General features: G+C 42.3%; 1 protein-coding gene across 2 annotated transcripts in view; it reads right to left on the reverse strand.

Moving 5' to 3' along the window:
- Positions 1–26,528, reverse strand: part of BLTP3B (bridge-like lipid transfer protein family member 3B) — a 167,510-nt gene that overhangs the window by 55,376 nt on the left and 85,606 nt on the right. For both annotated transcript variants that reach the window (XM_082253146.1, XM_082253147.1), the window contains exons 9-13: positions 22,885–22,968; positions 15,033–15,209; positions 12,227–12,339; positions 10,040–10,181; positions 7,177–7,367 (exon numbers count right to left, since the gene is read on the reverse strand). In XM_082253146.1, coding sequence (XP_082109272.1) covers positions 7,177–7,367; positions 10,040–10,181; positions 12,227–12,339; positions 15,033–15,209; positions 22,885–22,968 — 707 coding nt within the window. The remainder of the gene's footprint in view (positions 1–7,176; positions 7,368–10,039; positions 10,182–12,226; positions 12,340–15,032; positions 15,210–22,884; positions 22,969–26,528) is intronic.

Below are 26,528 nucleotides of genomic sequence, written 5' to 3' on the forward strand. Positions count from 1 at the left end.
CTTATGTAATATTCAAATTTTCAGAGACACTGAATTTTGGGTTTTCACTAGCTGTAAGCCATAATCATCAAAATTAAAAGAAAGAAATGCTTGAAATATATCACTGTGTGTGTAACACATCTATATAAAGTATAGGAGTTTCACTTTTTAAATTGAATTACTGAAATTAACTTTTTGATGATATTCCAATTTTATGAAATGCACCTGTATATAATTACCCATTTCCAGCCTGCTTCAGTCTGGTCACGTGACCGGCTATGCTGACTATAGGCTTTTTACTATGTGATCAGCTGTGTCCAATCACAGCTCATCACATGGTAACCAGGAAGTGCCATTTATCGGCTTTTCCTGCACGAGAAGAGGGGTCTGCGCTAATAATCAGGGCATTGATTATCAGTGCAGACCCATCAAGGGGGTCCACTAGAGCCCACCAGGGAGGCCCAATAGAGCCCACCAGGGATGCCAACCCGTGACCACCAGGGAAGCTAATCAGTGCCCATTAGGGATGCCAATCATTAATGCTTGTCAGTGCCTCCTCCTTAGTGCTGCCTATTGGTGCCATCTATTAGTGCCGCCCGTCATTGCCACCAATTAGTGCTGCCTATGAGTGTCCATCAGTGCCGCCTATGAGTGCCCATCAGTGCCACCCATCAGTACTGCCTATGAGTGCCCATCAGTGCCGCCTATCAGTGCCCATCAATGCCACCCATCAGTGCCACCGACGAGTGCCCATCAGTGCTGCTTATCAGTGCTGCCTATCAGTGCTGCATATCAATGCCACCCATCAGTGCCTATCAATGTTGCTTATCAGTGTCGCCTATCAGTGCTCATCAGTGCTGCATATTAGTGCCTTATCAGTGCCACCTTCTCAGTGCCTATCAGTGCAGCCTCATCAGTGAAGGAGAAAACATACTTATTTACAACATTTTTGGCCTTCTTTGTTTAGCAAAAAAAATAAAAAACCTAGTGGTGATCAAATACAACCAAAAGACAGCTCTATTTTTGGGGGGAAAAAATGATACAAAATGTTGTTTGGGTACCGTGTTGCATGACCGCGTAACTGTCATTGGCCTGGGCAGGAAGGGGGTGAATGTGCCATGTATTGAAGTGGTTAATCAGGGCTTGCAGCAAATGGCTGCAAGCACTGATCTATGAATTTTGGTTGGGGAGCCTCCCTGTTGTCAAAATTCAATAGAACAGAAGGTAAGATTACCGCACCAACATAGCTTGTGTTGGTACAGGGATCTGTCAGGTGTTTTCTGTTCAACCCACTGGCTGAAACCAAAAAAAAAATGGTCAGTGTGTACAAGCTTCAAAAATGTGCGTTTCAGAGCTCTAAAACAATTCCTTCCTCAGGCAACACTATGAGAAATCGATGAGTTGCTATATATGACTTTTGGAAGTATTCACAACAGTGTCATCCATTTCTAAATCATCCTATCCAGGAACCAACTGAATTGTATCACATATCCTACGGAAATCACCAAGTCACTATTTTGCTCTCAAGAGCATCATAAGGGACATTAGTAGCAGTCTGGTCACACTAAGGCGTCCATTTAAAAAAGGTATTCAAACAAGATTCACACTGTTTTTCAATTAAAACCTGCCTCTTTGTTTATATAGCCAGAGATTTCTGGCCAGCAAATGAATGGGCCCGAATGACATTACTGTTGCCACATTCCATAACAGCCACTGACAGGAAGCAAACATTCACATAAAAGTAGTAGAACTACTGCTACAACAAAGGACGTTAGGCCCCCACTGAACAAGTAAAAATCCAGCATACGGACAAAGAGCCGAAGATTAATCTGAACACCTTGAACTCATCCCTACCCCAAAATGAACCACAATAAAAAAAATTTTATAGCAGATCTATGATACAGTAAGTCATACCTTATTAAGATACAAATCAACCTTCATTAAAATAAAATTGTTTTAGACAAGACAAAAATCCTGCATTTTAGGGCCTATCTCAGCATGGATTAGGCGTCTAACGACTTTGGAGAATATTTGCTCCAGTAAGAAGCCACATAGACACCTCATCTCTACCATCTACAGTTCCATTTTATCTTCCAGTCTCATCTCTGAACTCCCAGCATGTCAGGCTTGGACAAAAGAACTGCACTGTGACTTCTCTGACGCTGATTGGGAGACTATATGCACTTTGAAGGGTGCGTTGAATGTCGCTATTCGAGAAAACGGGTTGAAGATTCTTTCACAATGGTATCGGACAATGGCAGGTGATGCAGTATATACGATACAGAGGGCTTGGATAGCCCAGGACCTTGGGTCCATATAACTGGAATATATGTTTGTGTAACCCCCTTTCCTGCCTGTAATACTTTCTCAGCCTGAAGAGAGGTTAACGCGGTCGTCATATTTGACCTGTATCCCGAGGATATACTTCTTACCAAGTGCACAGAGGAAGTTGTCTGGCTCCCGGATTATAGTTATGGTGATTATCGTAATGTGAATGCTAGATTTATTGCATCTGGGAGTGAATGTACACATAAGGACGAATAATTTAGGAAGAGGACATCCACCTGCTGAGGGGTGATTTTACCCCAAGAGGCTACAGTGGAACTATCCCCAGAAGCCTTGCCTTTGATGAAGTAGTCGGGACCCAGCATATCGGACTCGGTGCAAGAAAAATATACCCTTGAGGTCTATTTGAGGTCTATTTTAGACTTTATATGGTGAATATGGAAGCAATATCTTCCGAACGGCATATGTATCGCTGCAGCCCTGTCGCTTAATACCGGTCACTGCTAAGAAGGAAACATCGGTTTGTTATGGTCTCTCAGGCCCTGAGGAAGCCTTGAGCGAAACGCGTCGGCTTGCTGGGGACCTACCGTGACCGAACTCAGCTTGAGACCCATCTTCCCTCCTATACAGGCTTTGTCTTTTGGCTTTAATCCCTATGGGATATGTTTCTAGACCAACAGTGACATTATATGTTTTGATTTTATCTGTATGTCAGTGTGTTGCAATTATACATGCATGGTAGCCCATGCGTGTCTTTTATTCTCTTTATGTATCAATAAAATGTATTTTTGGTTTTATAATTAGTTTTGTCTCTGATCCTTCTACTCCCACTGGCCCGCAAAGCCCCGCCTTTTCTATCCCAAGTTTTTTTCATTTATTAAAAATCATGGAGGCTTTTCAGCACTGCCAGGCCTCTCTGACCATGCAAATTGATTTAGTCCGGATGGACTTGTCATTCTTGAAGCAGGACATTCATAATCTCTGACATAGGGTCACTAACGCTGAATAGCGCATTGGTGGTTTAGAAGATGTCACACGTCCTTTACAAGCCTCAGTTACTGATCTGCGAAAGAGCCAAGATGCCACTATAGATAAAATGACCGATTTGGAGGATCGCCTAAGGTGCAACAATCTCCACTTTTTGTGGTTTCCGGAAAGCTCAGAAGGTAAAAATCCTGAATCTTTTATGGAATACTGGTTAACATCTACGTTTGGTGCTTCCACATTTTCCTCATTATTTGCTATAGAAAGGGCTCACAGGGTTCCCCTGCGTCCTTTACCGCCAGGCGTGCCTCCTCGCCATATATACTCATTAAATTGCTACATTTTGGAGGTAAGGAGGCAGTTCCGAGAGCTGCCAGAGAAAAAGGCTGAGTCTCAATAAACAGCAACACAATCACTATATTTCCCGACTTCTCTGCGGCTACACAAAAACAAAGCGCAACTTTTCTTTCAATCAAGAGGAGGCTACGTGATCTACAGCTACCCTATAGTAAGCTCTACCCTGCGCAGCTGCGCATCATCTACCAAGGGAAATCTCACTTCTTTACTGATCCAAAAGATGCAACGCACTGGATGGACACCTTAGGTCCGCAAGAATTACCTCGCACCAACCGCCATCAGTCTTCCTGATCTGAGGTTTCGTGAGCATCCCTCTACATGGAGCTTATTATACCGTTTGTCCTCTGGGAGCAATGCTACATAAAGAGGACAATGTTTTGATCCTACAAATATTATGCTCTGCTGTTTTTGTCATGGCTGCCTAGATCCTGTAGTGTATGTGCTCAGATACACAATATTTGGCTGACACGTCACTTTAGAATATGATTTGGCTGAACATCCCCCCCCCCTTTATAATCTCTGAGCGGATTGGGGATGCACTGTTTACTGTTGCACTGTTGAGTCCCCCCCCCCTTTTTTTTCCTTTATACGGACCGTGTCTGCAAGACTGAACCATGTTCCCTCTGCTATGCATTCTTCGTTTTGGGAATGAAGCTCCCAAGTGTTTGGGTTTTGGGGCCGGGAGGGTCAGGGTAGTTTTTGTTTTGTGGGACTTTTTTTGTTCTCTCAATTTATTTATTATTTCCATGTCTTTCCATTTATTAGATTTAATTCTGCATTCTTCTTATTGGTATCTATGATACAACTGATGGCTATACTTGCGTATCTTATTACGGTTGTCTAATGCATTACTCTGGTATTATCCTTCAATGAAACTGTATAATGCTTACTCGTGTCTACATTACGTTTGCTCTCGTGGAACGTCAGAGGGCTCAACTCTAAAGAGATGTTCGACTACCTGGTCCGGCATAACCCGCATGTGATTCTTCTCCAGGAAACACATCTGCAAGGCTCTAGAGTTATGGCACTACATGAGTTACATGCGAAAATAGCCTACACTATTCATTCCATTTACTCCACATATGCTCATGGTACTTCTGTACTAACAGCTAAATCTGCCCCAATAACTCTAAAACATTAAAACTGACACTGGGTGCTGTTTTGTACTCCTTCTCCTTGAAATCCTAGGTAAACCATACACCATGGTTAACCTATATATTCCACCGCCATTTACAAAAATGTTATTTGACCGCATTATGAGAGTAGTGTTGGAAGTCGCTGAAGGTCCCCTGATAATGGCTGTGGATTTCAAAACAGTCCTTAATAATTCCCTTGATAGATTTGGTGGATCTATGTCACCCCATACTCCTTTAGGCTCATATTTGGACAGATTTGATCTGGTAGATTCCTAGAGATGGAAGCATGCTTCGGTACAAGAGTACTCCTGCTATTCTGATACCTATGGTACATTGTCACGTATTGATTTATGTTTGCTTTCTCAGGAAATGCTCAGTATGGTGACTGCCATTAGATAACTCCCCAGAGCAGTATCCGACCAGTCTCCTTTATTGGTGGATCTTAGTTAATTTAGGATTTGGAGGCTGAGCCCCCTATGGTTTGCTGAATCAGCAGTGACAGATCAAGTGCTTCTTTAAATGAATTCATATTGGGCTACTAACAAAAATAATGCCTTCATACCTATAACCTGAAATGCCTTTAAGGCCACTATGCGTGGCACGTTTTCAGCAGCTATTGAACAGGCCGGTAAGGCATCCCAGTCTGAATTGGTGGACGTGGAGCGTGAACTTCATGTTGCAAAGGCTCAACTGCCACCCCTACGCCTGACACCTATGCTAACTGGAGGCACAAAGCCAGAATGTTGGATTTAGTACGCCAAGAACGTACACAGAAAAAACTACTATATCAGAATCAATGTATTTTTGAATTCGGAGGCAAGAGCAGTCGCCTGCTGGCATATCTCTCTAGACCTGATTTTCAGTCCTGTACTACTCCCATAATTAAAAACTCTGAAGGAGTCCTGGTGGAACAAACTAATGACCTCGCACCTCTCCTGCAGCTGCGGCACCCCCCTTGTCTCTGCCCCCACCTTGTCTCTGTGGTCGACAGCAGAGAGGACAGAAATCCTTTGCCAGATCCTGCACTCCTCTGTGCAGCTGTAGAAAGGCTCCTCTTTGCCCCCCCCAGGACATGGGGTGCTCTGGACATCTAATCCTACAGATATAACCGGCCCTTTGAGGGCAACCATAATGCTGATGCGGCCCGCAATGAAATGGAGTTTGACACCCCTGACATAGTGGAAGCTTTTGTCACATTTTATTCCACCTTCCTACCAGAGCTCACTATAACATAGTAGAAATAGAGGACTACTTATTTGATATTCACCTCCCTAAGTTTTTGGAAAGCCAAACTTTGCTGTTGGACGCTCCTTTAACATATGAAGAAATCGGGAAAGCTAGAAATCTTTCGCACACAATAAAACGCCTGGTCTGGACGGATTCCCAGTAGAGTGGTATACACACTATAGGGAGATTCTAATTCCACATCTGCTTTGAGTATATAATTATGCTAATGTTGAGCATATAGGATTACAGTAATGGTTTATATCTCCATCAATGAAAAGAGTTAAAAAAATAAATAAAAATACCACACTAAGCAGGAAAGCACACCATGGTCAGTACTCTAGCTGTGCTGGAAACTCAGCCTGCTCTCCTCCATTGATCAGACTTGCCCTGACACCGCCTCCCTGCACAGCCTTTCACTGGGTTGAGAAGTTCAGTATACTGCTGTTTCTCCTCCCCCAGTGCTTATGCAGCTGAGAGCAGAGGGAATGTGATCACTTATAAAAAGGGAAAAATGTATTTATAAAGGTTTTTTATACCCATACACAAATGTTTTGCCTTTCATTTTTATCTGAATAGGTTGTTTAACAAGGTGATCATTTACAATCACCTTAGGTTAGAGACAGCCAAGCAAATAGAACTTTCAGAAGGAGGTCATCATTAGCAGGCCCTGGTATTTCTTTAATGACTGGTCTGCTTTAAAGTTCTGCACCTTTAGCTCCCAGCCACTACACTGGTTCCCATCACTGAATAGGTCTACTTTAGGCTCATAGCATAAGGTCTGCAGTGGTTAGCGTGGTCCTAAACATACACAGAAAGTAGTTTTATGGGGATTACAGTAAGCCAAATGAGATCTAGCTTGCAATCTGATCCAACACATCCAAAACAAAAATACATGATGTAGGAAAGCAATTTTTTTTTTATTTACAACTTAATTTGTAGTTCTCCTTTAAGCATCTCAATTCCCTTGTGTTTGGCACAATCAAAAAGCGCCCCTGGATAGAAAATGCCCCGCATTTCCCGTAATCACATTGGCAAAATAAGAATAGATTTTATAACATCATTATAAGTTACCATGCTGTGCTCTCATAAAATATACATAGTAAGTAAATATCATTCATGCATGGATTAGAGGAACAGCCTGGAATATCAGACTGAATTATTCAGCAGTGTTTGTTCTCCCTGCAATAACCTAAGATCGGAGAATTACCTTCAGCATCAGACCGTCCACCCGAACGTCAATGTGCTCATCGTTGGAGCTGTCACTGAGTTTGTACATAGCCATGAACTGGTCGACGCTCTGCCTCAAGTCCAGAATGAACTGGTTTAGCCACAGGATGCTCCTTTCATCCACAGTGATCTGCAGTGCATTCAGCTGTACATAGAGGTTGGAACTTGGAACTAAGAAAAAAATCATAAGTGCTTTCATTATAACAGTTAAGTCAAATCCAAAAAAGTCAGCTGTATACAGTATGTTTGGATCACTATATACCTGTATATTAGCTAACTCTGTAGCTAGTAATGAATCAATCACACAGACATCATAGGACATACTTAAAGCAACCATGTGCGTAAACTGAAACACCCAATAAAAATGTTACCTGAAAAAAAGATAGTGGAGGTTTACTGCTTCTGCCACCTGTACTGGTGCTCCATTTAAGAGAATTCGCCAGCTGAAGCCTTTTTCAGAAACCCACACATCTGGAAGAGTTTATTCCTTGGTCCCCTGCAACGATCCGTGGTTTCTACCACTGACCCCCTCATCACTGCAGGATACAACTGTGATGTACTTGTCAATTGGAGGACTTCCTGATTGTTGCAGGGGACCAGGAGATGGACACTCCCGAAAGAGGGTTTTACGATGATTCCTCTTCAACAGCGTGCAGAGGCACGGGTGGGTTTTAGGAGGTAAGTATCCTCTATCTTCTTTACAGGTACAGGTTTTGTGTGAGTTTCAGTTTGCTGAAAAGGTAATCTGCACTATTAACACATCTTAATGCCCTGCATATATCAAGGCCAGTCAAGCACGTTCCCAAATGTATATTTTAACATTTTTGCATTGCTATCTCCTATGGGAAGATCTCATTGCAAGCACATGTCAAGGGATGCTGGAAATGTCCTTTGTCACATACCAATGGAACAAGGGGCTTTGTCTCTTCTCCCCCTTTTTTTTTTTTTTTTTAAAGTGTTCAACTACCAGTTAACAGTAACAGAACAGTTAATTTCTACCACAAAAGCAACTATTGTTTGAAATATGAAGCTTGACAGCTGTTATGCTATGAGGCTTGTTATTGTAGGCTGGGTTCACTATGGAAAACAGGGGTTATCAAGCAGAAGTTAAATGAGGTTACAGAGCTAGGAAAAACTTTAGTAGATCAAAACTACTAATGGAAAAGTTCCTACATCCTACCATGCAATGCATACACAGCAACTACAATTCTGTAAATAAAAACGGTATATGAAGTTTTTCTATTAGTTTCATTTTATCTTTCTATATTATAGTTTCCTTCTAAACTACTGTACTTATATGTAGTTTTTATATTTGCTTCTTGCCTCTTCTTACGTTAGTTGGGGTTTTCCTTGGAACCCCCTGAGTAATAAAAATTATATATAAAAGGTTTAGAGTGAACAGGTTTGTATTAAGCCCAGCAAAAAGTTTATTATATACCAGGTCTGAAAATATAGTCAATGTTTTTCAGGGGCTCACGACTGCCCCTTCATCAGGGTTGTAGCGCTAGAAAGCATAAAACATTATATACAGTATAGAGAAAAGCCAAACAAAACCCATTGGATACTTTTCCAATAGGTATTGTTAGGCTATTCTCTTATTTACATTTGGCTTTATGTTGCTTAGCCCTTTAGCACTTATGAAGGGGAAATTGTGATTACCAGAAACGTGTTAGCCATCAACAGGTTAGGGGAAGGTGATGGATTAAACTGCATTGCTTAAAAGCAGTAGAGAAAATTGAGGACATGGGCTTATTTATACTACCTGGCATGACTGCCAGGTACACCAGCCTCTTGTGTCACTCTGTGTCCTCACACCAGCTGTCACCACTACCATGGATGTTGGACAAGAGAAGTCCCCTTTCCAGCTCAATCTGTAGGTACGTGACACTTTTTTTTTTTTTTTTAGATATGGCATGTAAACAGCAAGACTTTAGTAATACGCACTATGGAAAATGCTTTGCAAGATTAATTTTTGTGTGATCTCTTGCAATTTAGTGTAGCAGCTCTTTGTCACACACTTGCAAGCTGGTTAGATCATCACACATGATGTTCATTGAGATTTATGTGATCATAACTATATTAATTTTTGGATTAAAATATATCTAAACCCAAAAACAAAAATGTAATGTATTGCAAATTACCAGTCCTTAGATGAGGTGGTCTCTTTTTTTTTTTTTTTTTTGCGTTTTCTGTAATTACAGGAAAATTCAAAATACCTCCTTGTCACCTCCTGTGGACTGGACTGAACTCTCAAAGAATGTAATCAGCTTTCCAAAATATCTTCTGTAAACTACAGAACACCCCCCTCCCTACATAATAGTGATTTAAAGAGGGGGAGGGTTTTTTTGCCTAAAGTTAAAATGCTGCTTCTCCATAGATATGCCACAGTGTCACCCTTGGACAAAAAGTTTTATAGTTTCATAGTTGGTCAGGCTGAAAAAAAGTCCATCTATTTCAACCAACAGAAAAAAAAAGAAAGAAATAGAAAACCTCCATATACACAATCCTATAGCCACAGGTGGTTCAGAGGGAGGCAAGTGTTACTGGAAGGATCAGCAGGTCAAAATAAAGGAAAAAAAAAAAGTAAAAAAGAAAACCAATGCAGCCAGTAAATTGCAATATATTATATTATATATTATACTTCTGTTTTTGGGTTTAGATACATTTTTTCAGAATGTCTTGATTACATAAAATAGTCAAACTTCTATTTCCATCTATACAGATCAAGAATTGACTCACACATTTACACAGCTTCACTATAAATGTGCTCATCTGTCATCCAAAAATTGTCTTTTAGAGTAAGAATATATGAGGAAAATACGATGATATATGACAAGTCTTACTGGGGAAATTCTTTCCATCTGGGAAATAATATTCAGTAAATTCAATATGAATCGCAGACATTTCCTGAGGAAGATACAAGCTCTTCTTATTGCAGGAAATCATAGTTTTAGGGGACGACCGGCATTGATCTGCTGTGGATACCTGAAAGACAGTTATTTATTACATTGTCATCACAGAAGTCAGAGCCTGCACAATATTACATCTTCCCTACAGGAAATCTGTAGAAAATATTGGAAAAGTAAATGAGAAGAAACGGAGAGGGGTGATGGATGGAGGAGGTGGAGTGGAGAAATGGAGAAAGAGACGCAGAAGGAGCAATAAGTAAGGAAAAAGAAAGAGTGACAACAGGGAAGATGGCAGAAAGCAAGGGGATGAGGAGAGGAGAAAAGGGTAATGAGATCAACAGGGGGAGGAGGGAGAGCACGCAAAAGGGGGGGGGGGTGAGGAGCGAAAGTGCACGGGGTAGAGAGAAGAGAGAGCACTTTGGGGGGGGGGGAGAGAAAGAGCCTATGGGGGGAGGGGGAGCGAGACAGAGCATGGGGGGGGGGAGAGAGAGCATATGTTCAAGTGAGGGAGGAAAGGCGAGAGAACACGGGGTGGAGAAGGAGAGAGAGCAAGTTGGAGAGTGCAGTGGGAGTAGAGAGCATGCAGTTGGAGCAGAGAAAGCGCTCAGTTAGAGCAGAGAAAGCGCTCAGTTAGAGCAGAGAAAGCGCTCAGTTAGAGCAGAGAAAGCGCTCAGTTAGAGCAGAGAAAGCGCAGCTGGAGCAGAGAGTGCGCGACGGGAGCAGAGAGTGCGCGACGGGAGCAGAGAGTGCGCGACGGGAGCAGAGAGTGCGCGACGGGAGCAGAGAGTGCGCGACGGGAGCAGAGAGTGCGCGACGGGAGCAGAGAGTGCGCGACGGGAGCAGAGAGTGCGAACAAGGCAAGATGAAAAGGGAGCACATAAGGGGAACAGGAGGGCACAAGTGGAGGAGGTATAGTGTAAAGGAAGAAAAAGAACAAGAGGAGCAAAGAGAAAGTGGGGGGAGAGAGCGTGAGAAGAGAAGAAAGTGCACAAGGGAGAAAGGAGCACACAAGGGAAGCAGGAGCACATTATGGAAGGAGGGATAGTGTAACGCTGGTAGCATATGGCTTAGGTTCAGGTTCAGATCCATTCTGTGGATAGGGGAATGTGCCCTGCTGTACTATTGTATTCTAACAGCGTGTCTCTTCTGCTGTCAGAGTACACAGAACAGTGCTGCAGCCATTTTTCTTTAACAACAGCTCTGTTTAACAGAAATTGATTGGTAGATCGATTTCTGATGAAGAGCAGTGGCTAGTCGGTGCTGAACTGGCACAATTTTGATCCATTTATGACCAGCTTAAAGGAAGTAGAGAACGCACAAGAGTAGTAGAGAGCACGTGTGAGAGCAGGAGAAAGCACAAGACAGTGGGAGAGAGAATAAGGGTGGGCAAAGTTAAATGGCATGAAAAACAGAGAAGAGATGAACAGAAGGAATGAAAAAAAAAAAAAATCTGCTGTAAAAGTACTATTATCTGGAGGTTCATCTTGCTTTGGACCCCATTTATCCCTAATAGTTCTGTGTATGAGATACAGAAGTTTGAGTTTAGGATGATGCCATTTATTGGAGAATTAAAAAGATTGTAGTGCATCTTGTTTTCTGTGTATTGCCAAATGTTTTAGGTATGCCAAGGTTAGCCCCTGTGTGGGTGGCGGGCGCTAGTTTTTTGTAAGCTGTTCTGAAAATCGACAATAAAAAGATGAAAAAAAAATATTGTAGTGCAAGTTGTCAAGGCACACTGGCCTCTACTTTAGGTAGCGTCTGCACTGCATTTTTTTCAGGTACCCAATAAATGGTGTTCTTATAAATGGAAATATCTACTTTTGTTGATCGCTTACACAGTACAATGCTCTTCTGCTATGTATAAGATAAAAAGACCATCTGCAGATATGAAATGAAAGGTGTGATCATGTAATGAATGCATCTGTTAGTGTGTGCGCTCAGTCTGTTCTTGCTTCTGTTTCACTCCCACTTGGTCAAGGATTTCAGCTCTAGTGACAAACATCCAGATCTTTCAGATTCAGATATATGCAGCTATTCTCATGAATTGGCAACTTATAAATGCATTTTACCGCTTGCCTTGGGTTTCACCTCAAACTTGAGCAGATTACTTTTTTAGCTTACCTGGTAAATATTAAAATCAGCCAACCGAACCACAAAGGAACTGGACATCAGTTTTGATTTAGGCAGCTCCAGAGATGCTGTGGGTGAAGAGACCCTAATGCCAGAATCTGAACCTATAAATAAAAGTCAAAGTTATATTCATCCAATAATCTTAGAATAATTGAACTTGATGAAGTATTCTGTTACACTGGACCACAAACAAGATTGGCCGTAGACCAGCAAGAAGAGCGGTTTCAGTAGAGCAGTCACAACAATCAGAAATGGTCGAGAGAAACACCACAGGACCCAGGACAAGTACTACACCATGTTATCTCATACGTTATAAAAATTATCATTAGCCTTCATTTACACCTGCGGCTGGGGGGGGGGGGGGGGGGAACAGTAAAAATGCTGAACTACGTTTTTTGCCACCTGTCAACTTCCACCACCCACTTAAAAAGGGTTGTAAAGCCACTTTGTATTCTTAATATAATCCCCTGTGTTTCATTACATTATGTGCCCAAGTGTATGTGCTTTAAAAAAAATGTGTAGGTTTACACCTTATTTCAGAGTGCCGCTCGGCGCTCACGTGACCGCCAGCCGCTCTCCTCTGCAATCTGAGGACTACAGCAGGAGGGACTGACAATCCCTCGATGACACTAGCCAGGAGGAGAGCGGCAGCTGGTCAGATGAGCACCGATTTGAAATAAGGAATAAACCTACATATTTTGTATAAAGCACACTGGGGCACATAACGTAATGGAACACAGGGGATTATATTGGGAAAACACCGTTATTATAGCAGCGGGAGGGGGCACTGACACTAGAGAGAGAGAGGATAGACAGCAGGCTGATAGAGGCATGTCAACTGACCGAGGTGTCAGGGCTCAGCAGCCATGATAAATGTGGTCAGTTTACAGTGGGAAGGGCAGCACCAGGCAGGATCAGCCAGGTATTTTAGATCAGCGGTTCTCAACTCCTGTCCTCAGGACCCACTAACAGGCCAGAATTTAAGTATTACCTTCGGGAGATGCAGACTAGAATACTGCAATCACTGAGCAGCAAATTATATCACCTGTGATGTATTTCAGTTGTCTTACAAACCTGGCCTGTTAGTGGGTCCTGAGGACAGTAGTTGAGAACCACTGTTTTAGGTGATACGAAGGGCCAAATTACACAGCACAAGCACTTAGCTGTTATTCGTGCTTTAAAAAGGAACAGGATCAATTTTTCTTTTCTGGGCAATAGGCAGCAGGCGGGGATGTGTACATGCTGTGGCCGCAATGCTTTGCTTCCATAGCAAAGTTCACCTGACATGTAGCGATCGGCGGGTGGCAAGCCCACTAAATGCTACGCAGTCAAGCAAATGGGAAAATGCTGCAAACACCCTGCAACCGTGTGCAATGCAAGTGTTTGCAGTGCGTTTGTTTGCAAAAATTGGGTTAAATCAGGCAGTGAGGAGTAGCATTGCTTCCTCACCGTCTGTCAGTAGCTTCTGAAATGCAATCTGAATGCAGATCAGGCTTCACAGAAAAGGGATGTTTAGAGGCATGTCTGAATCTACCCTTAGATCCCAGCTTAGAAAAGGGAGGGAGGGGGGGGGGGGGAGTTTAGGGGAAGCAATGTTTGTTAATATTAAAAAGAGATGTATGGGTATTTTTTTATTTTTTATTCTTACTTACCTAGGTGTATTCAGCATTGGTCTGATGCTAAATCTGTCCCCTGCCGCCTCTACACTGAGAACCAATCGATCAAACACCGCCGATCGCTCGGTTCTCACGGCTCCGTGAGCAGAGAGCTGGTGACTGTCAGTCACCGGATCTCTACCCTGCCTTCCTGCGCTCACTGGAGGGGTGGACTGTGGAGGGGTGGACTGCGGAGGGGTGGACTGCGGAGGGGTGGACTGCGGTGGGGTGGACTGCGGAGGGGTGGACTGCGGAGGGGTGGACTGCGGAGGGGTGGACTGCGGAGGGGTGGACTGCGGAGGGGTGGACTGCGGAGGGGTGGACTGCGGTGGGGTGGACTGCGGTGGGGTGGACTGCGGTGGGGTGGACTGCGGTGGGGTGGACTGCGGTGGGGTGGACTGCGGTGGGGTGGACTGCGGTGGGGTGGACTGCGGAGGGGTGGACTGCGGAGGGGTGGACTGCGGAGGGGTGGACTGCGGAGGGGTGGACTGCGGAGGGGTGGACTGCGGAGGGGGTCAGGCTCTCAGTGGCTCGCGTGGCAGGCATGTGTGCGGATCCCGACGCTATGGTCGGGATGACGCCTGAGCCTGGTTCAACTCTGTGACGTCAGCAGAGAGCGAACTTCATCCCGCTGTCTGCTGAAAACAGGTCACAGGAGTGCAAGACGAACTGCACTCCACAGGAGAAGTACAGCCAAACTAGTTTTGGCTGTACTTCTCCTTTAAGATATTTAAAGACTAGGTTTAGTTAAAAATAAAAATCAGTGCAAGGGACGTTACTCTTCCTCCTCTGATCCTGCCCTACCCCTGCCTCCATGATCATCTGATGCAGCGAGTGTTATTAGAGCTGAGGGAGATGTGACAGGATATCATCAAGAGTGCCCAACTATACCCGCCCTTTCCACCCCCTCCTCCATTCATAGAAGCTGTACTATAGCTTCTATGAATGACAAACGATCAATGAAAGAAGGACAGGCAGATGAATAAAAGGTCATAAAAGTCAGGTATTCGTGTACAGTGGCCGGAAGTTAGAGTGCGTTTCAGTAGCAAACACAAGTAAAACTAGTTAAAAAAAAAAAAAGCCATGCACATTTAAAAAAGTACATGTTATTCTATTGCATTTTGTTCTGTTTAACAACTTACCTCCATATTGCTGGGACACGTTGGGCATGGTTTTAATAGGTGAACTGGAGCTGTGATCTTTCACCGCTTGTTTCAGCATGTCTACATTGCATTTAAATTCTTGAAGCAGCTCCTGTGCCCAGGAACATCTGGTTTTTGTGGCATCCCCATAGTGCATCCAGTGGCAGCAGCTGTCTTCTGTTATAATATGAGAGAACATGATTAGATGCCAGGACCTTTAGAAGCAGGCCTATGGTAATCACGGTAAGGTAAAACGTTACTACCTGTGAAGTCAAGTTGGATTTATATAACTGCCCAATATTAGAATATACTGCCTACGGTAACTAATCACATTTTCCTATTTACTATCAGTGCAGCATAGGGGGAACAAAACACAGAATCTGGTTGCTATAAACAATTGTTCTTTAACCACTTGACCTCCGGAAGATTTACCTCCCTTCATAACTAGGACCTTTTTTGAGATACGGCACTGCGTTACTTTAACTGGCAATTGCGCGTTCGTGCGACACTGTACCCAAATAAAGTGTATGTCCCTTTTTTCTCACAAATAGAGCTTTCCTTTGGTAGTATTTTCTCACCTCTGGGTTTTTTATTTTTTGCGCTAGAAACAGAAAACGACTGACAATTTTGTGAAAAAATAAAAACATTTTTTATTTTCGGCTTTAAAACCCATCCAATAAAAAAATGTAAAACATCAAATTTCATCAATTTAGGTCAATATGTATTCTTCTACATATTTTTGGCAAAAGAGATCCCAATAAGCGTATATTGATTGGTTTGCGCAAATGTTAGAGCATCTACAAACTATAGGATATATTTTTTTTTTTTACTAGCAATGGCGGCGATCAGCAACTTATAGTGGGACTGCGATATTGCAGCCGACTAATCGGACACCTAACTGACACTTTTTTGGGGACCAGTGACATTATTACAGTGATTAGGGCTAAAAAAATGCACTGTCACTGTACTAATGACACTGGCAGGGAAGGTGTTATCATCAGGGGCAATCAAAGGGGTAACTGTGTGCCTGACCAGTGCTTTACTACTGCGGGGGAGGTGTTTTTACTAGTAGAAGACATGGATCAGTGTTTCGGCTCTACAGGGACACAGGATTCATGCCTTCTGTACTGACAGAATGACAATCTGCCTTGTTTACATAGGCATACTGGCATTCTGTCAGTGTATTGAACGATCAGCGGGTCCCAGCGGACATCCGCCCTGCAGGACACACTGATCAGCTCCTGCTGTGTAAAATCACAGCGGGAAAGAACCGCCGGCAGGTCGCACCCACGCCAAACACCCGGAGGTGCAGAATGACACACACATTATATATATATATATATATATCACAGCCATCCTGTAGCAGTAAATATGCTATTGTATTTAGACAATATATACTTCTACCGGAGTTCATCTTAAAAACGCACATTTAACACACCTGAGCACCTTTACAATATTCAGGCAAATCAAGTAGGAAAGCAATAAAAAGGCACATTTGTAAACATGCCCATTAGTAACGTCGGTATGTAATCAAATTAAAAAATTGTAAAATCTGAGTGAAACTGATAGATACGCAATGTAGGGTTCTCTTTGGAAATCACCTATCCAGCTGGGGAGAGGCCCTAAAATCCCCCCCACAGTAATAGATCTTAATTGGGTCACTACTTTTAGTTTCAAAGGGTCAAATTTGTAGATTTACGTTCTCGAATCTGGTGTACCAATATAAAGCAAAAGGAATAACAGTAAGAAAAGCAAGCTAATTTGCATGTAGGCACTTCCAAAATTTCCTAAAGCTTATCGCCACCTGAGAGCTCTACAAGAATACTCAAACATTTCATCGGTTCAAATTTACTGCTCGAGGGCTAAGAAGCTATCTGCAGATGACTTTAAACACGTCAATATTTATAACAAAGAAAGCTTCTCCAACAGCCTGTTAAATATGCATGCTCGCAGCTTCCAATCAACTGAATGCAGGTTGGAATAAATCTCTATGACTTTAGGTGAATGCAAATGCACAGCTGGCATAAAGGGATGATTTGCATAGCTTTGCACACAATCCTTAATGGTTTAGTGCACCTTTAGAACATGCATCCTTCAGCTACTCCCCCTCCCCTAACTAAAGCGGACTATTTTCTTAATATTTATACTTGCCTTAACCTAAAAACTCCAGTGATGTTCACTGTGCCAGCCACTGAGCCTCTTCTCCAAGAAGTGCCCAGTGTGCCCCAGCTACATAGTTTGGAATGAAACATAGAAACATAACATAGAATGTGTCGGCAGCTTTGTGGAACAAAGACACTAGTGCATCCAGTTTAACCTGAGCGTGTGTGTGCGACAAATGTTTTCAATGTCCCTGTGCATTGTGTTTGCTAATAAACACATCTAAGGCTGGGTTCACACATATGCAGCCGCGCTTTCAGTGCGGTTCTGTTCACCAGTTCAGTGCAAATTAAGGTGCAAATTTTTACCTAAAAATCGCACCTGAACCGGACCCAAAAACACACAGGACCCTTTTTAAAATGTGTGAACCGGCTCCATTGAAAGCCTGCCCGATTCATGCTATGTGAATTGGATGCAGTTATAAATGCATCCATTTCGTATATAAGTGAACTGAGCCTAAAAGTCTGTTGAACTTATCTACACTCTCCGCTGACCCTGCCAGCTGTCGAAGGAAGTGCCACATTCTTACCGCCCCAACAGTAAAAACCCCTAACACAGTTTCACGTCCCTGATTATTGTGTGTGAGTAACTAAGATTGAAAAGTTTCCTCCCAATGCGAAAGTCACCTTTTAAGGATTTGTATAACACTATCAGATCCTCTCTTAGGCATTGCTTCTCCAGGGAAAATAAGTTTAACGTTTGTAGTCGTTCTTCCTAACTGAGGTCCTTTAGCCTCTTATTAGCTTTGTTGCCCTTCTCTGGGCTCTCTCCAGTTCAAGCACATTGTTGCCCTTCTCTGGACTCCCTCCAATATTGAACCTCATCTGTCATATAGCTGCCCAAGCCACTTTAACTAGTTCTTTTTGTAAAGTTGATAAATTCTGTTGTAAAGTTTTTGCCCTGATTAGTTTTGTATCGTCAGTAAACGCTGGGATTGATTTATCTCATCCTCTATATCATTTGAACAAATTACAAAATTGGTTTCAGGACAGGGCACCTCACTTATGCCTCCACACCATTCATAAAATATGCAATTACTACCTTGTGGAAATGCTCCTGTAACCAGTTTTCTATCCAGCTACATACCATGTTATTACCAAAAGACCCTTTTTGTAAAAGTAATTATTTGTGGTGTATTGTATCAAATGTCTTAGGGATATCTTTATATTCTACATCCACAATCTCACCTCCTCACAGCATGATAAAATGTTGGTCTGGCAAGAACATTTCTTCATATAACCAGGTTTGTTACCACTAATGATACTATTTTCATCAGCAAATTCTTGGATAAGATCCCTTATCATTCCTTCTTATAGTTTACATACTATTGACGTTAGTCTGACTAGTCTGCAGTTTCCAGGTAAACATCTTGGCTTTTTTTAAATATTAGCATCACATTTTTTTTTGGCCAATCTGCTGGTACCATTCCAGTGAGTAAGCAGTCCTTAAAAACTAAGAACAGTGGTCTGGCTATAACGTGGCTAAATTCTTTGAGGACTCTTGGGTGTAAGCCATTCAGACCTGGTTTTTTGTTTTTTAGTCTTTTTTGAACACCGGTTAAACTTACTGTTGACAGGCTTTTCAATAAAATGATAAAAAGCCCATAGCATGCATGTTCAGGGGTTGCACTTGTCTGCTGGGAAGATTTTAAAGTTTAGAAAGTGATGTATTGGTTGGGGCTGGACCCTAATCTGACAAGTGCTTCTCAAATCAACAAGACCAGCAGAGGTCACCATAAAAATAATACTTAAATGTGGTTGAAAGATAAGAGCACCACAGATGTTTTAGCAAGCCCAATAAATCTTTGTTACAGTAAAGTAACAGAAGTAGCCAAAGCGTTTCAGGAGCTCACCAGTCCCCCTTCATCAAGGCTGTTGATCTTACCAGTGCTCTCTTGTTCTGGGATGTGTGTGATTTAACAGGGAGTGTTTCCTGTAGTGTAATTGCATGGATTCCAGAAGGGAAGAGTACTTACAGGATCAACAGTGACCCCCGGAAACATGTTGTTCATTTTGTGACTTCTGGCCCGTACACACAATCCGAAAATCGGACAACAGATCGTTCCTTTTTTTTGCATGCTAGTCGCATATCGAAAATGGAAAAGTTACTAAAGTTAAATAAATTCTGTTACGATAAAAGTTTGGAAGGGATATAAATGTGTTGTAATATATTTGTATTGTATTTTCGGACGACAACTGTACTGAATAAACGAAAATTGTACGATCTGGTATCGTACGAGAAACATTTTCGTGCTTGTCCGATCGAATAATAAATCGGACGAACTGTCATGATCAGCTCTTGAAAGCTCTGTACTAACGATCCGATTATCGTACGATTGTTTCAAAAGTGGTATTTTTCGTCTGATTTTCAGATCCTGTGTACAGGCCATTACTGTGGCAAGTAAACATCATCTAGACTTGCTAAAATATCCATGGCACTCTCATCTTTCAACCAAGTGTCAAGAAGATTTTGTAGGCTGTACAGAGTGCATCAGGCAACCCAATATAGGGACAGTACCCTGCAATATAGAAAAGTATATGCTCACAACTGGAGAGTGCAAAAATACTTTTTTTTTTATCTATGATGGAAAAACTGAAATAGATAAACTAGTAAGGCAATAAACTGAATGAATATGCAATAAGAAAGCAAATCCAAAGTGTTTGTAAACGTTCACACAACAGTGGAAAGGCAAATGTTTTCCCCACCCCCCAAACAGGATTTCCTTCTGTTAATTACTATTCTGCAATCCACTGCTGCCTCCAGGTAACAGATATGAAGAGGTGCATAAAAAAGGTCTTTAGGCCCCTTTCACACTTGTGCGACCTAAAAGTTGCACGATTTTGTTGCCGTGATTTAGACTTCAAGCAATGACTATGTCTTTGGACCTCAAAACGCATTAAAAATCGACCCAAAGTAGTGCAGGGATAACTTTGAAGTCGTTGCGTCTTGAAGTCGTACAGATATGAACGGTAATCATTGGAAATCATGGAGTACGACTTGTCATGCGACTTTGCAGTCCCAAATTGCAGGACAAGTCGAACAAGTGTGAAAGGGGCCTTAGATTATACAGTTCTTTGAGTTTTTTATATATTATAGAGTTTTTTTGAAAGGCAGCCTGCAGAGGAACTGCAAACATCTGTCCCGGAGTATAATTAAGGAGAGTTTTGGTGTACAGGTGCAAAGTCAATGCCTTTAGATGTGCTTGCTTATTGCCTAGATCATCAATTTATGGTTAGAGGTTCAAAAGGGATCAAAATGCGCTCCTCTACAATATAAAGTATTTTGAAGTACAACCTTGCCTTCTTAAAGAGGAGGAAGCTTTTACATTTAATCATTTAACATTTACATTTTACAGCCCTGAAGAAGGGGGAGCAATTCCCCTGAAACGTGTTGGTCTAGGTTTCATATCAACACTTAACCCCCAACCCTATTACCCTACTACATCAAACCTGTACCATGTGCTACCTACTATGTGAGTTTACCACACAAACACCTCTCTACCACTGCTTCTAGGGAACTTCTAGATGGTAGAAATGATTGTATAAGGGCTACAAATGTATTACATTTAATTGATATAAGGAACAACATAGTTAAACTTTATCTCTGAGATGTATTTATTTCTTTACCTCTCATCAGGTAAATTGTATTTAATTTTATGATTCATCTATGTTAACCTCCTAAAATTCCTTGGTTTAGCTGAGAGAGGGGTGCATATTCTGTGTATGCAATGCTCTCTTTCAGGATTTATATGCTACAATTGGCTAACCATATAATTCTTTAGATAGCATTGTATATGCTGCAAAAAGCCCCCTTGCATGGAATTATAAGATAACACAGAAAATTGCGGGGGCGAAAAAACTAAATTCAGGGAAAAGCCTGAAACTATATTACTGAGTACTCCCAGAACAAGCAGGAAACATTTTAGAGGAAAACAAATAAATGTTTTAGCATTTTGAATGCCTGATACAGTATCTTGAAAAACTATTTATACCCCATGAAATTTTACACATTTTTGTATTTTATTGGGATTTTATGTGATAGACACAAAGTTATAAATTGTTTTTAAAATGTTTGCAAATATGTGAAAATGTGGCGTGCTTTTGTATTCAGCCCCCCCCCCCCTGGGTCATTATTTTGTTGAACCACCTTTCGCTGCAATTACACCTGCAAGTCTTTTTGGGGATGTCTCTACCAGCTTTGTACATCTGAAAAGTGAAATTTTTGCCCATTCTTTGCAAAATAGCTCAACTTCTGTCAGATTGGATAGAGAGCGTTTGTAAACAGCAATTTTCAAGTCTTGCCACAGATTCTCAATTGGATTTAGGTCTAGACTTTGACTGGGCCATTCTAACACATGAATATGCTTTAATCTAAACCATTCCATTGTAGCTCTGGTTGTATGTTTAGGGTCGTCGTCCTGGTGGAATGTGAACCTCCACCTCAGTCTCAAGTCTTTTGCAGACTCTAACAAGTTTTCATCTAAGATTGCCCTGTATTTGGCTCCATCCATGTTTCCATCAACTCTGACCAGATTTCCTGTCCCTGCTGAAGAAAAGCATCCCCACAACATAATGCTGCCACCATCCATGTTTCACGGTGGGGATGTTGTGTTCAGGGTGATGTGCAGTGTTAGTTTCCAGCCACAGATATAGTTTTGCTTTTAGGCCACAAAGTTAAATTTTGGTCTTATCTGACCAGAACACCTTCTTGCACATGTTTGCTGTGTCCCCCACAGGGCTTCTCGCAAACTGCAAAATGGACTTCTTTTGACTTTCTTCTTGCCACTCTTCCATAAAGCCCAGATTTGGGGAGTGCACGACTAATAGTTGTCCTGTAGACAGATTTTCCCACCTGAGCTGTGGATCTCTACAGCTCCTCCAGAGTTACCACGGGCCTCTTGGTTGCTTCTCTGACTAATACTCTCCTTGCCTGGCCCTTCAGTTTAGGCGGACGGCCATGTCTTGGTAGGTTTGCAGTTGTGCCATACTTTTTCCATTTTCAGATGATGGATTGAACAGTGCTCTGTGAGACGTTCAAAGCTTGGGATTTTGTTTTAGAGCCTAACCCTGCTTTAAACTTCTCCACAACTTTATTCCTGACCTGTCGGGGGTGTTCCTTGGCCTTCATGATGCTGTTTGTTCACTAAGGTTCTCTAACAAACCTCTGAGGGCTTCACAGAACAGCTGTATTTATACCGAGAATAAATTACAGGTGGACTCTATTTACGAATTAGGTGAATTCTGAAGGTAATTGCTTCCACTAGATTTTAGTTAGGGGTATCAGAGTAAAAGGGGGCTGAATACAAATGTACGTCACACTTTTCAGATATTTGTAAAAAAATTTGGAAAGCCATTTATCATTTTCCTTCCACTTCACAATTATGTGCCACTTTGTGTTGGTCTATCACAAAAAATCTAAATAAAATACATTTATGTTTTTGGTTGTAACATGACAAAATGGGGTATGAATACTTTTTCAAGGCACTGTATATCAATAAATAAAGACTAAAGGCTTCATTCTACACGGGCATGCTTAAGTATACACACGTGTACAGGCTGTGTTTGCCAGCTAGACTAGATTGAGAACAGTTTTATTTGAATGTGTTTTTATTAATCTACTTGGCCTGCCTGCCAAACCGGTATATGTACAGTAAATTCCATAACAGACTAGCACAAGCTACACAAAGACGCACCTTCTCTGTGATAAGGATAGTAGTCAACGGTCAGCTGACTAAAGGATAACTGCATAGCGCCCCCAGTGATCCTCCGATCCAGCACTGTAAAACAGAAGTGTGTGGTCACAATGTGTATCACATAAAAACCATACTTCCACAACCAGAAGGAAGCTGACAAAAGGTTTGATCATCTCATGGAAGTAATAATATAACAAGTTACTGTACTTTTATTAATCAAAGCAGAACCTCTTAGCAGATACCTCTTTTTTTTTTTGTACAGCTGCAGAACTGCACCTCAAAATACATAAATATAAAAAATAATATTACATTTTACATTTATTCTGATTATTTTTGCCTTCCCTGGTCCCCCTGCACTTATCAACGTGCTTAATAAATAATTCAAATAAACATTTTAGCTTTCATTAAATACCCTATTTTAGACCCATTGATGTCATTACTAGGTCTCTGTGCTTCACAAAGCAATACAACCAGATCATGGCAGGTGGGAGGGGCCAGCAGCGTGCTGCAAATAGCTTTTTTCATTTTGGATAAATTGAAAGTGTACCTGTCAGGTTTTATTAGGGTCTGTGCCCCTGCTGAGAAAATTCACCATCTATTTGTCTTCGTAACCATTGTTTCGGAGACAAAGTATTGGGAAATCCAAAAATTTACATTTGTAATTAAAAGAATAGAGGGAAAATCTTCGAATGAGGACACCTGCTTGGGTGACAACTGTCTAAGAGGGGAATTCCCCTTACTTGGGAAAGATTATCATCCTGGTTTAACCATTCTCTCAATTAACCACAATGCAGAACTGTAAAAGTGATCAGGCGGCTTTACAGCCCGAGAGGCAAAGCGCTAAAAAGCTAGAAAAAAGTGTCAGCTCCAGAATGGGCTGGAGTTGTTTTATACAGCGATTTAGCATTTTTTGTTGGGTGGTTTTTTTTTTTTTTACGGGACATAATTATTACAGAGCATTTCCTCCTGTATCTAAAGTGAAATGCTAAATCGGGGATAGGCAACATATTGAGCACAGCGTGCTGAAAATTGTTTTCAAAGAAATGGAGAGTGCCAGCTACATTAAAAAAAAGGCCAACTTCACATACTAAATGACGAAAAGGAATTTTTGTAAAGTAAATCCTGTAAACTACTTGAATATTAGTAAGAAATTAATATTGAGTTTTGCACCTTCACATCTCACATCACCCCAAATTCCCGCACCATCACTCTTCATCACCCCCAATTCTTGCACCTTCAGATCTCAAATTTTTGAACCTTCAAATCTCAAATACTCACCTTCAAACCTCAGATCAGCCCAATTCCTGCAACTTCACACTTCAGATCACCCCAATAATACACATTTAAACCTCAGATCCCCATATCCTGCACCATCTCATATCACCTCAATTCCTGCAACATCACACCTTAGATCAGACTATTTCTGTACCTTCAGACCTCAAATAAGCCTAATTCCTTGCACCTTCACACCTCAGATCACACCAATACTTGCACATTCACACCTCAGATCAGCCCCAATTTCTGCACCTTCACACCTCAGATCAGCCCCAATTTCTGCACCTTCACACCTCAGATCAGCCCCAATTTCTGCACCTTCACACCTCAGATCAGCCCCAATTTCTGCACCTTCACACCTCAGATCAGCCCCAATTTCTGCACCTTCACACATCAGATCAGTCCCAGAGTTCCTGCACATCTAAATTAGTAGTTCCCAATAGCTAATTAAATACCAGTCCAAAATGAGAGTGGGCAGATTGGAGCATCCAACTCAACACCAGGACAAGATCTAACCTGTCTAATGTGGAGGTGCAGTAAAAAATGTCAAGAGGGCAGAGGAAAGGAGGTCATTAGTTTTTAGGGCAGTGTACAGAGGCCAGCATGGCAGAGAATAAGAAGTCCGCAAAGCAGAGGATGGGGTCAGTAAGGTTGAGAACAGGGCTAGCAGGGCAGAGGCAAGGAGGTCAGCAGGGCAGGTATGGGACAGGGGGTCAGCAGGGCGGGTATGGAATGGGGGGGGTCAGCAGGGCGGGCATGAGACGGGGGGGGGGTCAGCAGGGCCAGGGGCGGACTGGCCTGGGGGGAAAGGTGGCAATTTCCCCCTGGGCCGCCTGGATTCACTGTAAATGGGCCGCTGTGCTGGCAGCGCAGAGCTGCACATGTCCGGTACTGGTGGTGTGCTACTGCTCGGGCGGCTCCAGCGCGGGGTTAACAGAGTGGAGGAGCAGTGACAGAACGCCTCTCTCACTCACTGCAGCGCAGCTACGAGCCGATCGTCCTGTGACAGGGCTGAGAGTGTTGTATCCCTGCAGAGCACAGCCCTTCCCCCCTCCTCTACACAAATGGGAGAACAGATCTGCTCTGTCTTCTCCCGCCCCTCTCTCCCTGTGCACGCTGGAAACTTCAGATCCTAAACATGAGGCATCCGACAGTCACATCCTAAACATGAATCTGCTGACTGAGCCAGTGAGGCTGCTGCTGGGACTGTACAAGTGAGTGAGCTGTGACCACACTCTCCCCTCTTTACTCTTTCTTCCTACTCTGTCTCTCCAGAATGCCTCTCCCCCAGCCTTGTTTAACCACTTGCCTACTGGACACTGTCACCCCCTTCTTGCTCAGGCCAATTTTCAGCTTTCAGCGCTGTCCCTCTTGGAATGAAAATTGCGCGGTCATGCTACACTGTACCTATATGACAGTTTTATCATTTTTTTTCCCCCACACACAATTCAAGCTTTCTGTTGGTGATGTTTGCTTAAAAAAAAAAAAAAAAAAAAAATTTTTAACCACTTGCCAACCAACCGCCACATTTATACAGTGGCAGGTCAGCAGGTTACCATGTACGGCGGTCCACAGGAGCGATCCTGGGGACGTGTGCCCACTCGCCAGCAGGATAGCCAATCCATGGGGGCCAGCAGCCACAATTGCCACCAGGCGCCCGCAATCACTCCCCTTGGAGAGAGAACGGCGGTCTGCTGTTGTAACACGGCAGACCGTTGTTCTCTCAGAAATCAATACAGAGCTCCTATTATCTCCCTTTTTAGGAACACAGGTCTCTGTGTTCATTTCACAATACCATCCCCTCTAACAGTTAGAAAACACCCCTTAGGCTCACACTAAACCCTTTGATCGCCCCAGGGTTAACTCCTTCCCTGCCAGTGTCATTATTACAGTAACAGTGCATATTTTTAGCACTGATTACTGTAGTAATGTCACTGGTCCCCTCAAAAGTGTCAAAAATGTCAGTTAGGAGTCCGATCTGTCCGCCGCAATGTCACAGTCCCGCTAAAAATTGCTGATTGCCGCCATGAATAGTAAAAAAATTAAAACAAATAAAAATGACATAAATATTTCCCCTAGTTTGTAGACATGATAACTTTTGCATAAATCAATCAAAATACACTAATTGGGATTTTTTTTTACCAAAAATATGTAGCAGAATAGAAATTGGCCTAAAATTATGAAAAATTTTGATTTTAATTTTTTTTTTAATTGGGAATGTTATATAGCAGAAAGTGAAAAATATACATTTTTATTTTTTTTTGCAGAATTGTTACTCTTTTTTTGTTTATAGCACAAAAAAATGTATTTGGGTACAGCATTGCACGACCGCGCAATCGTCAGTTAAAGTAACACAGTACCGAATTGCA

The sequence above is a fragment of the Pelophylax lessonae genome (assembly GCF_965119305.1).
Source record: "Pelophylax lessonae genome assembly, chromosome: 4".
NCBI lineage: Eukaryota > Metazoa > Chordata > Amphibia > Anura > Ranidae > Pelophylax > Pelophylax lessonae.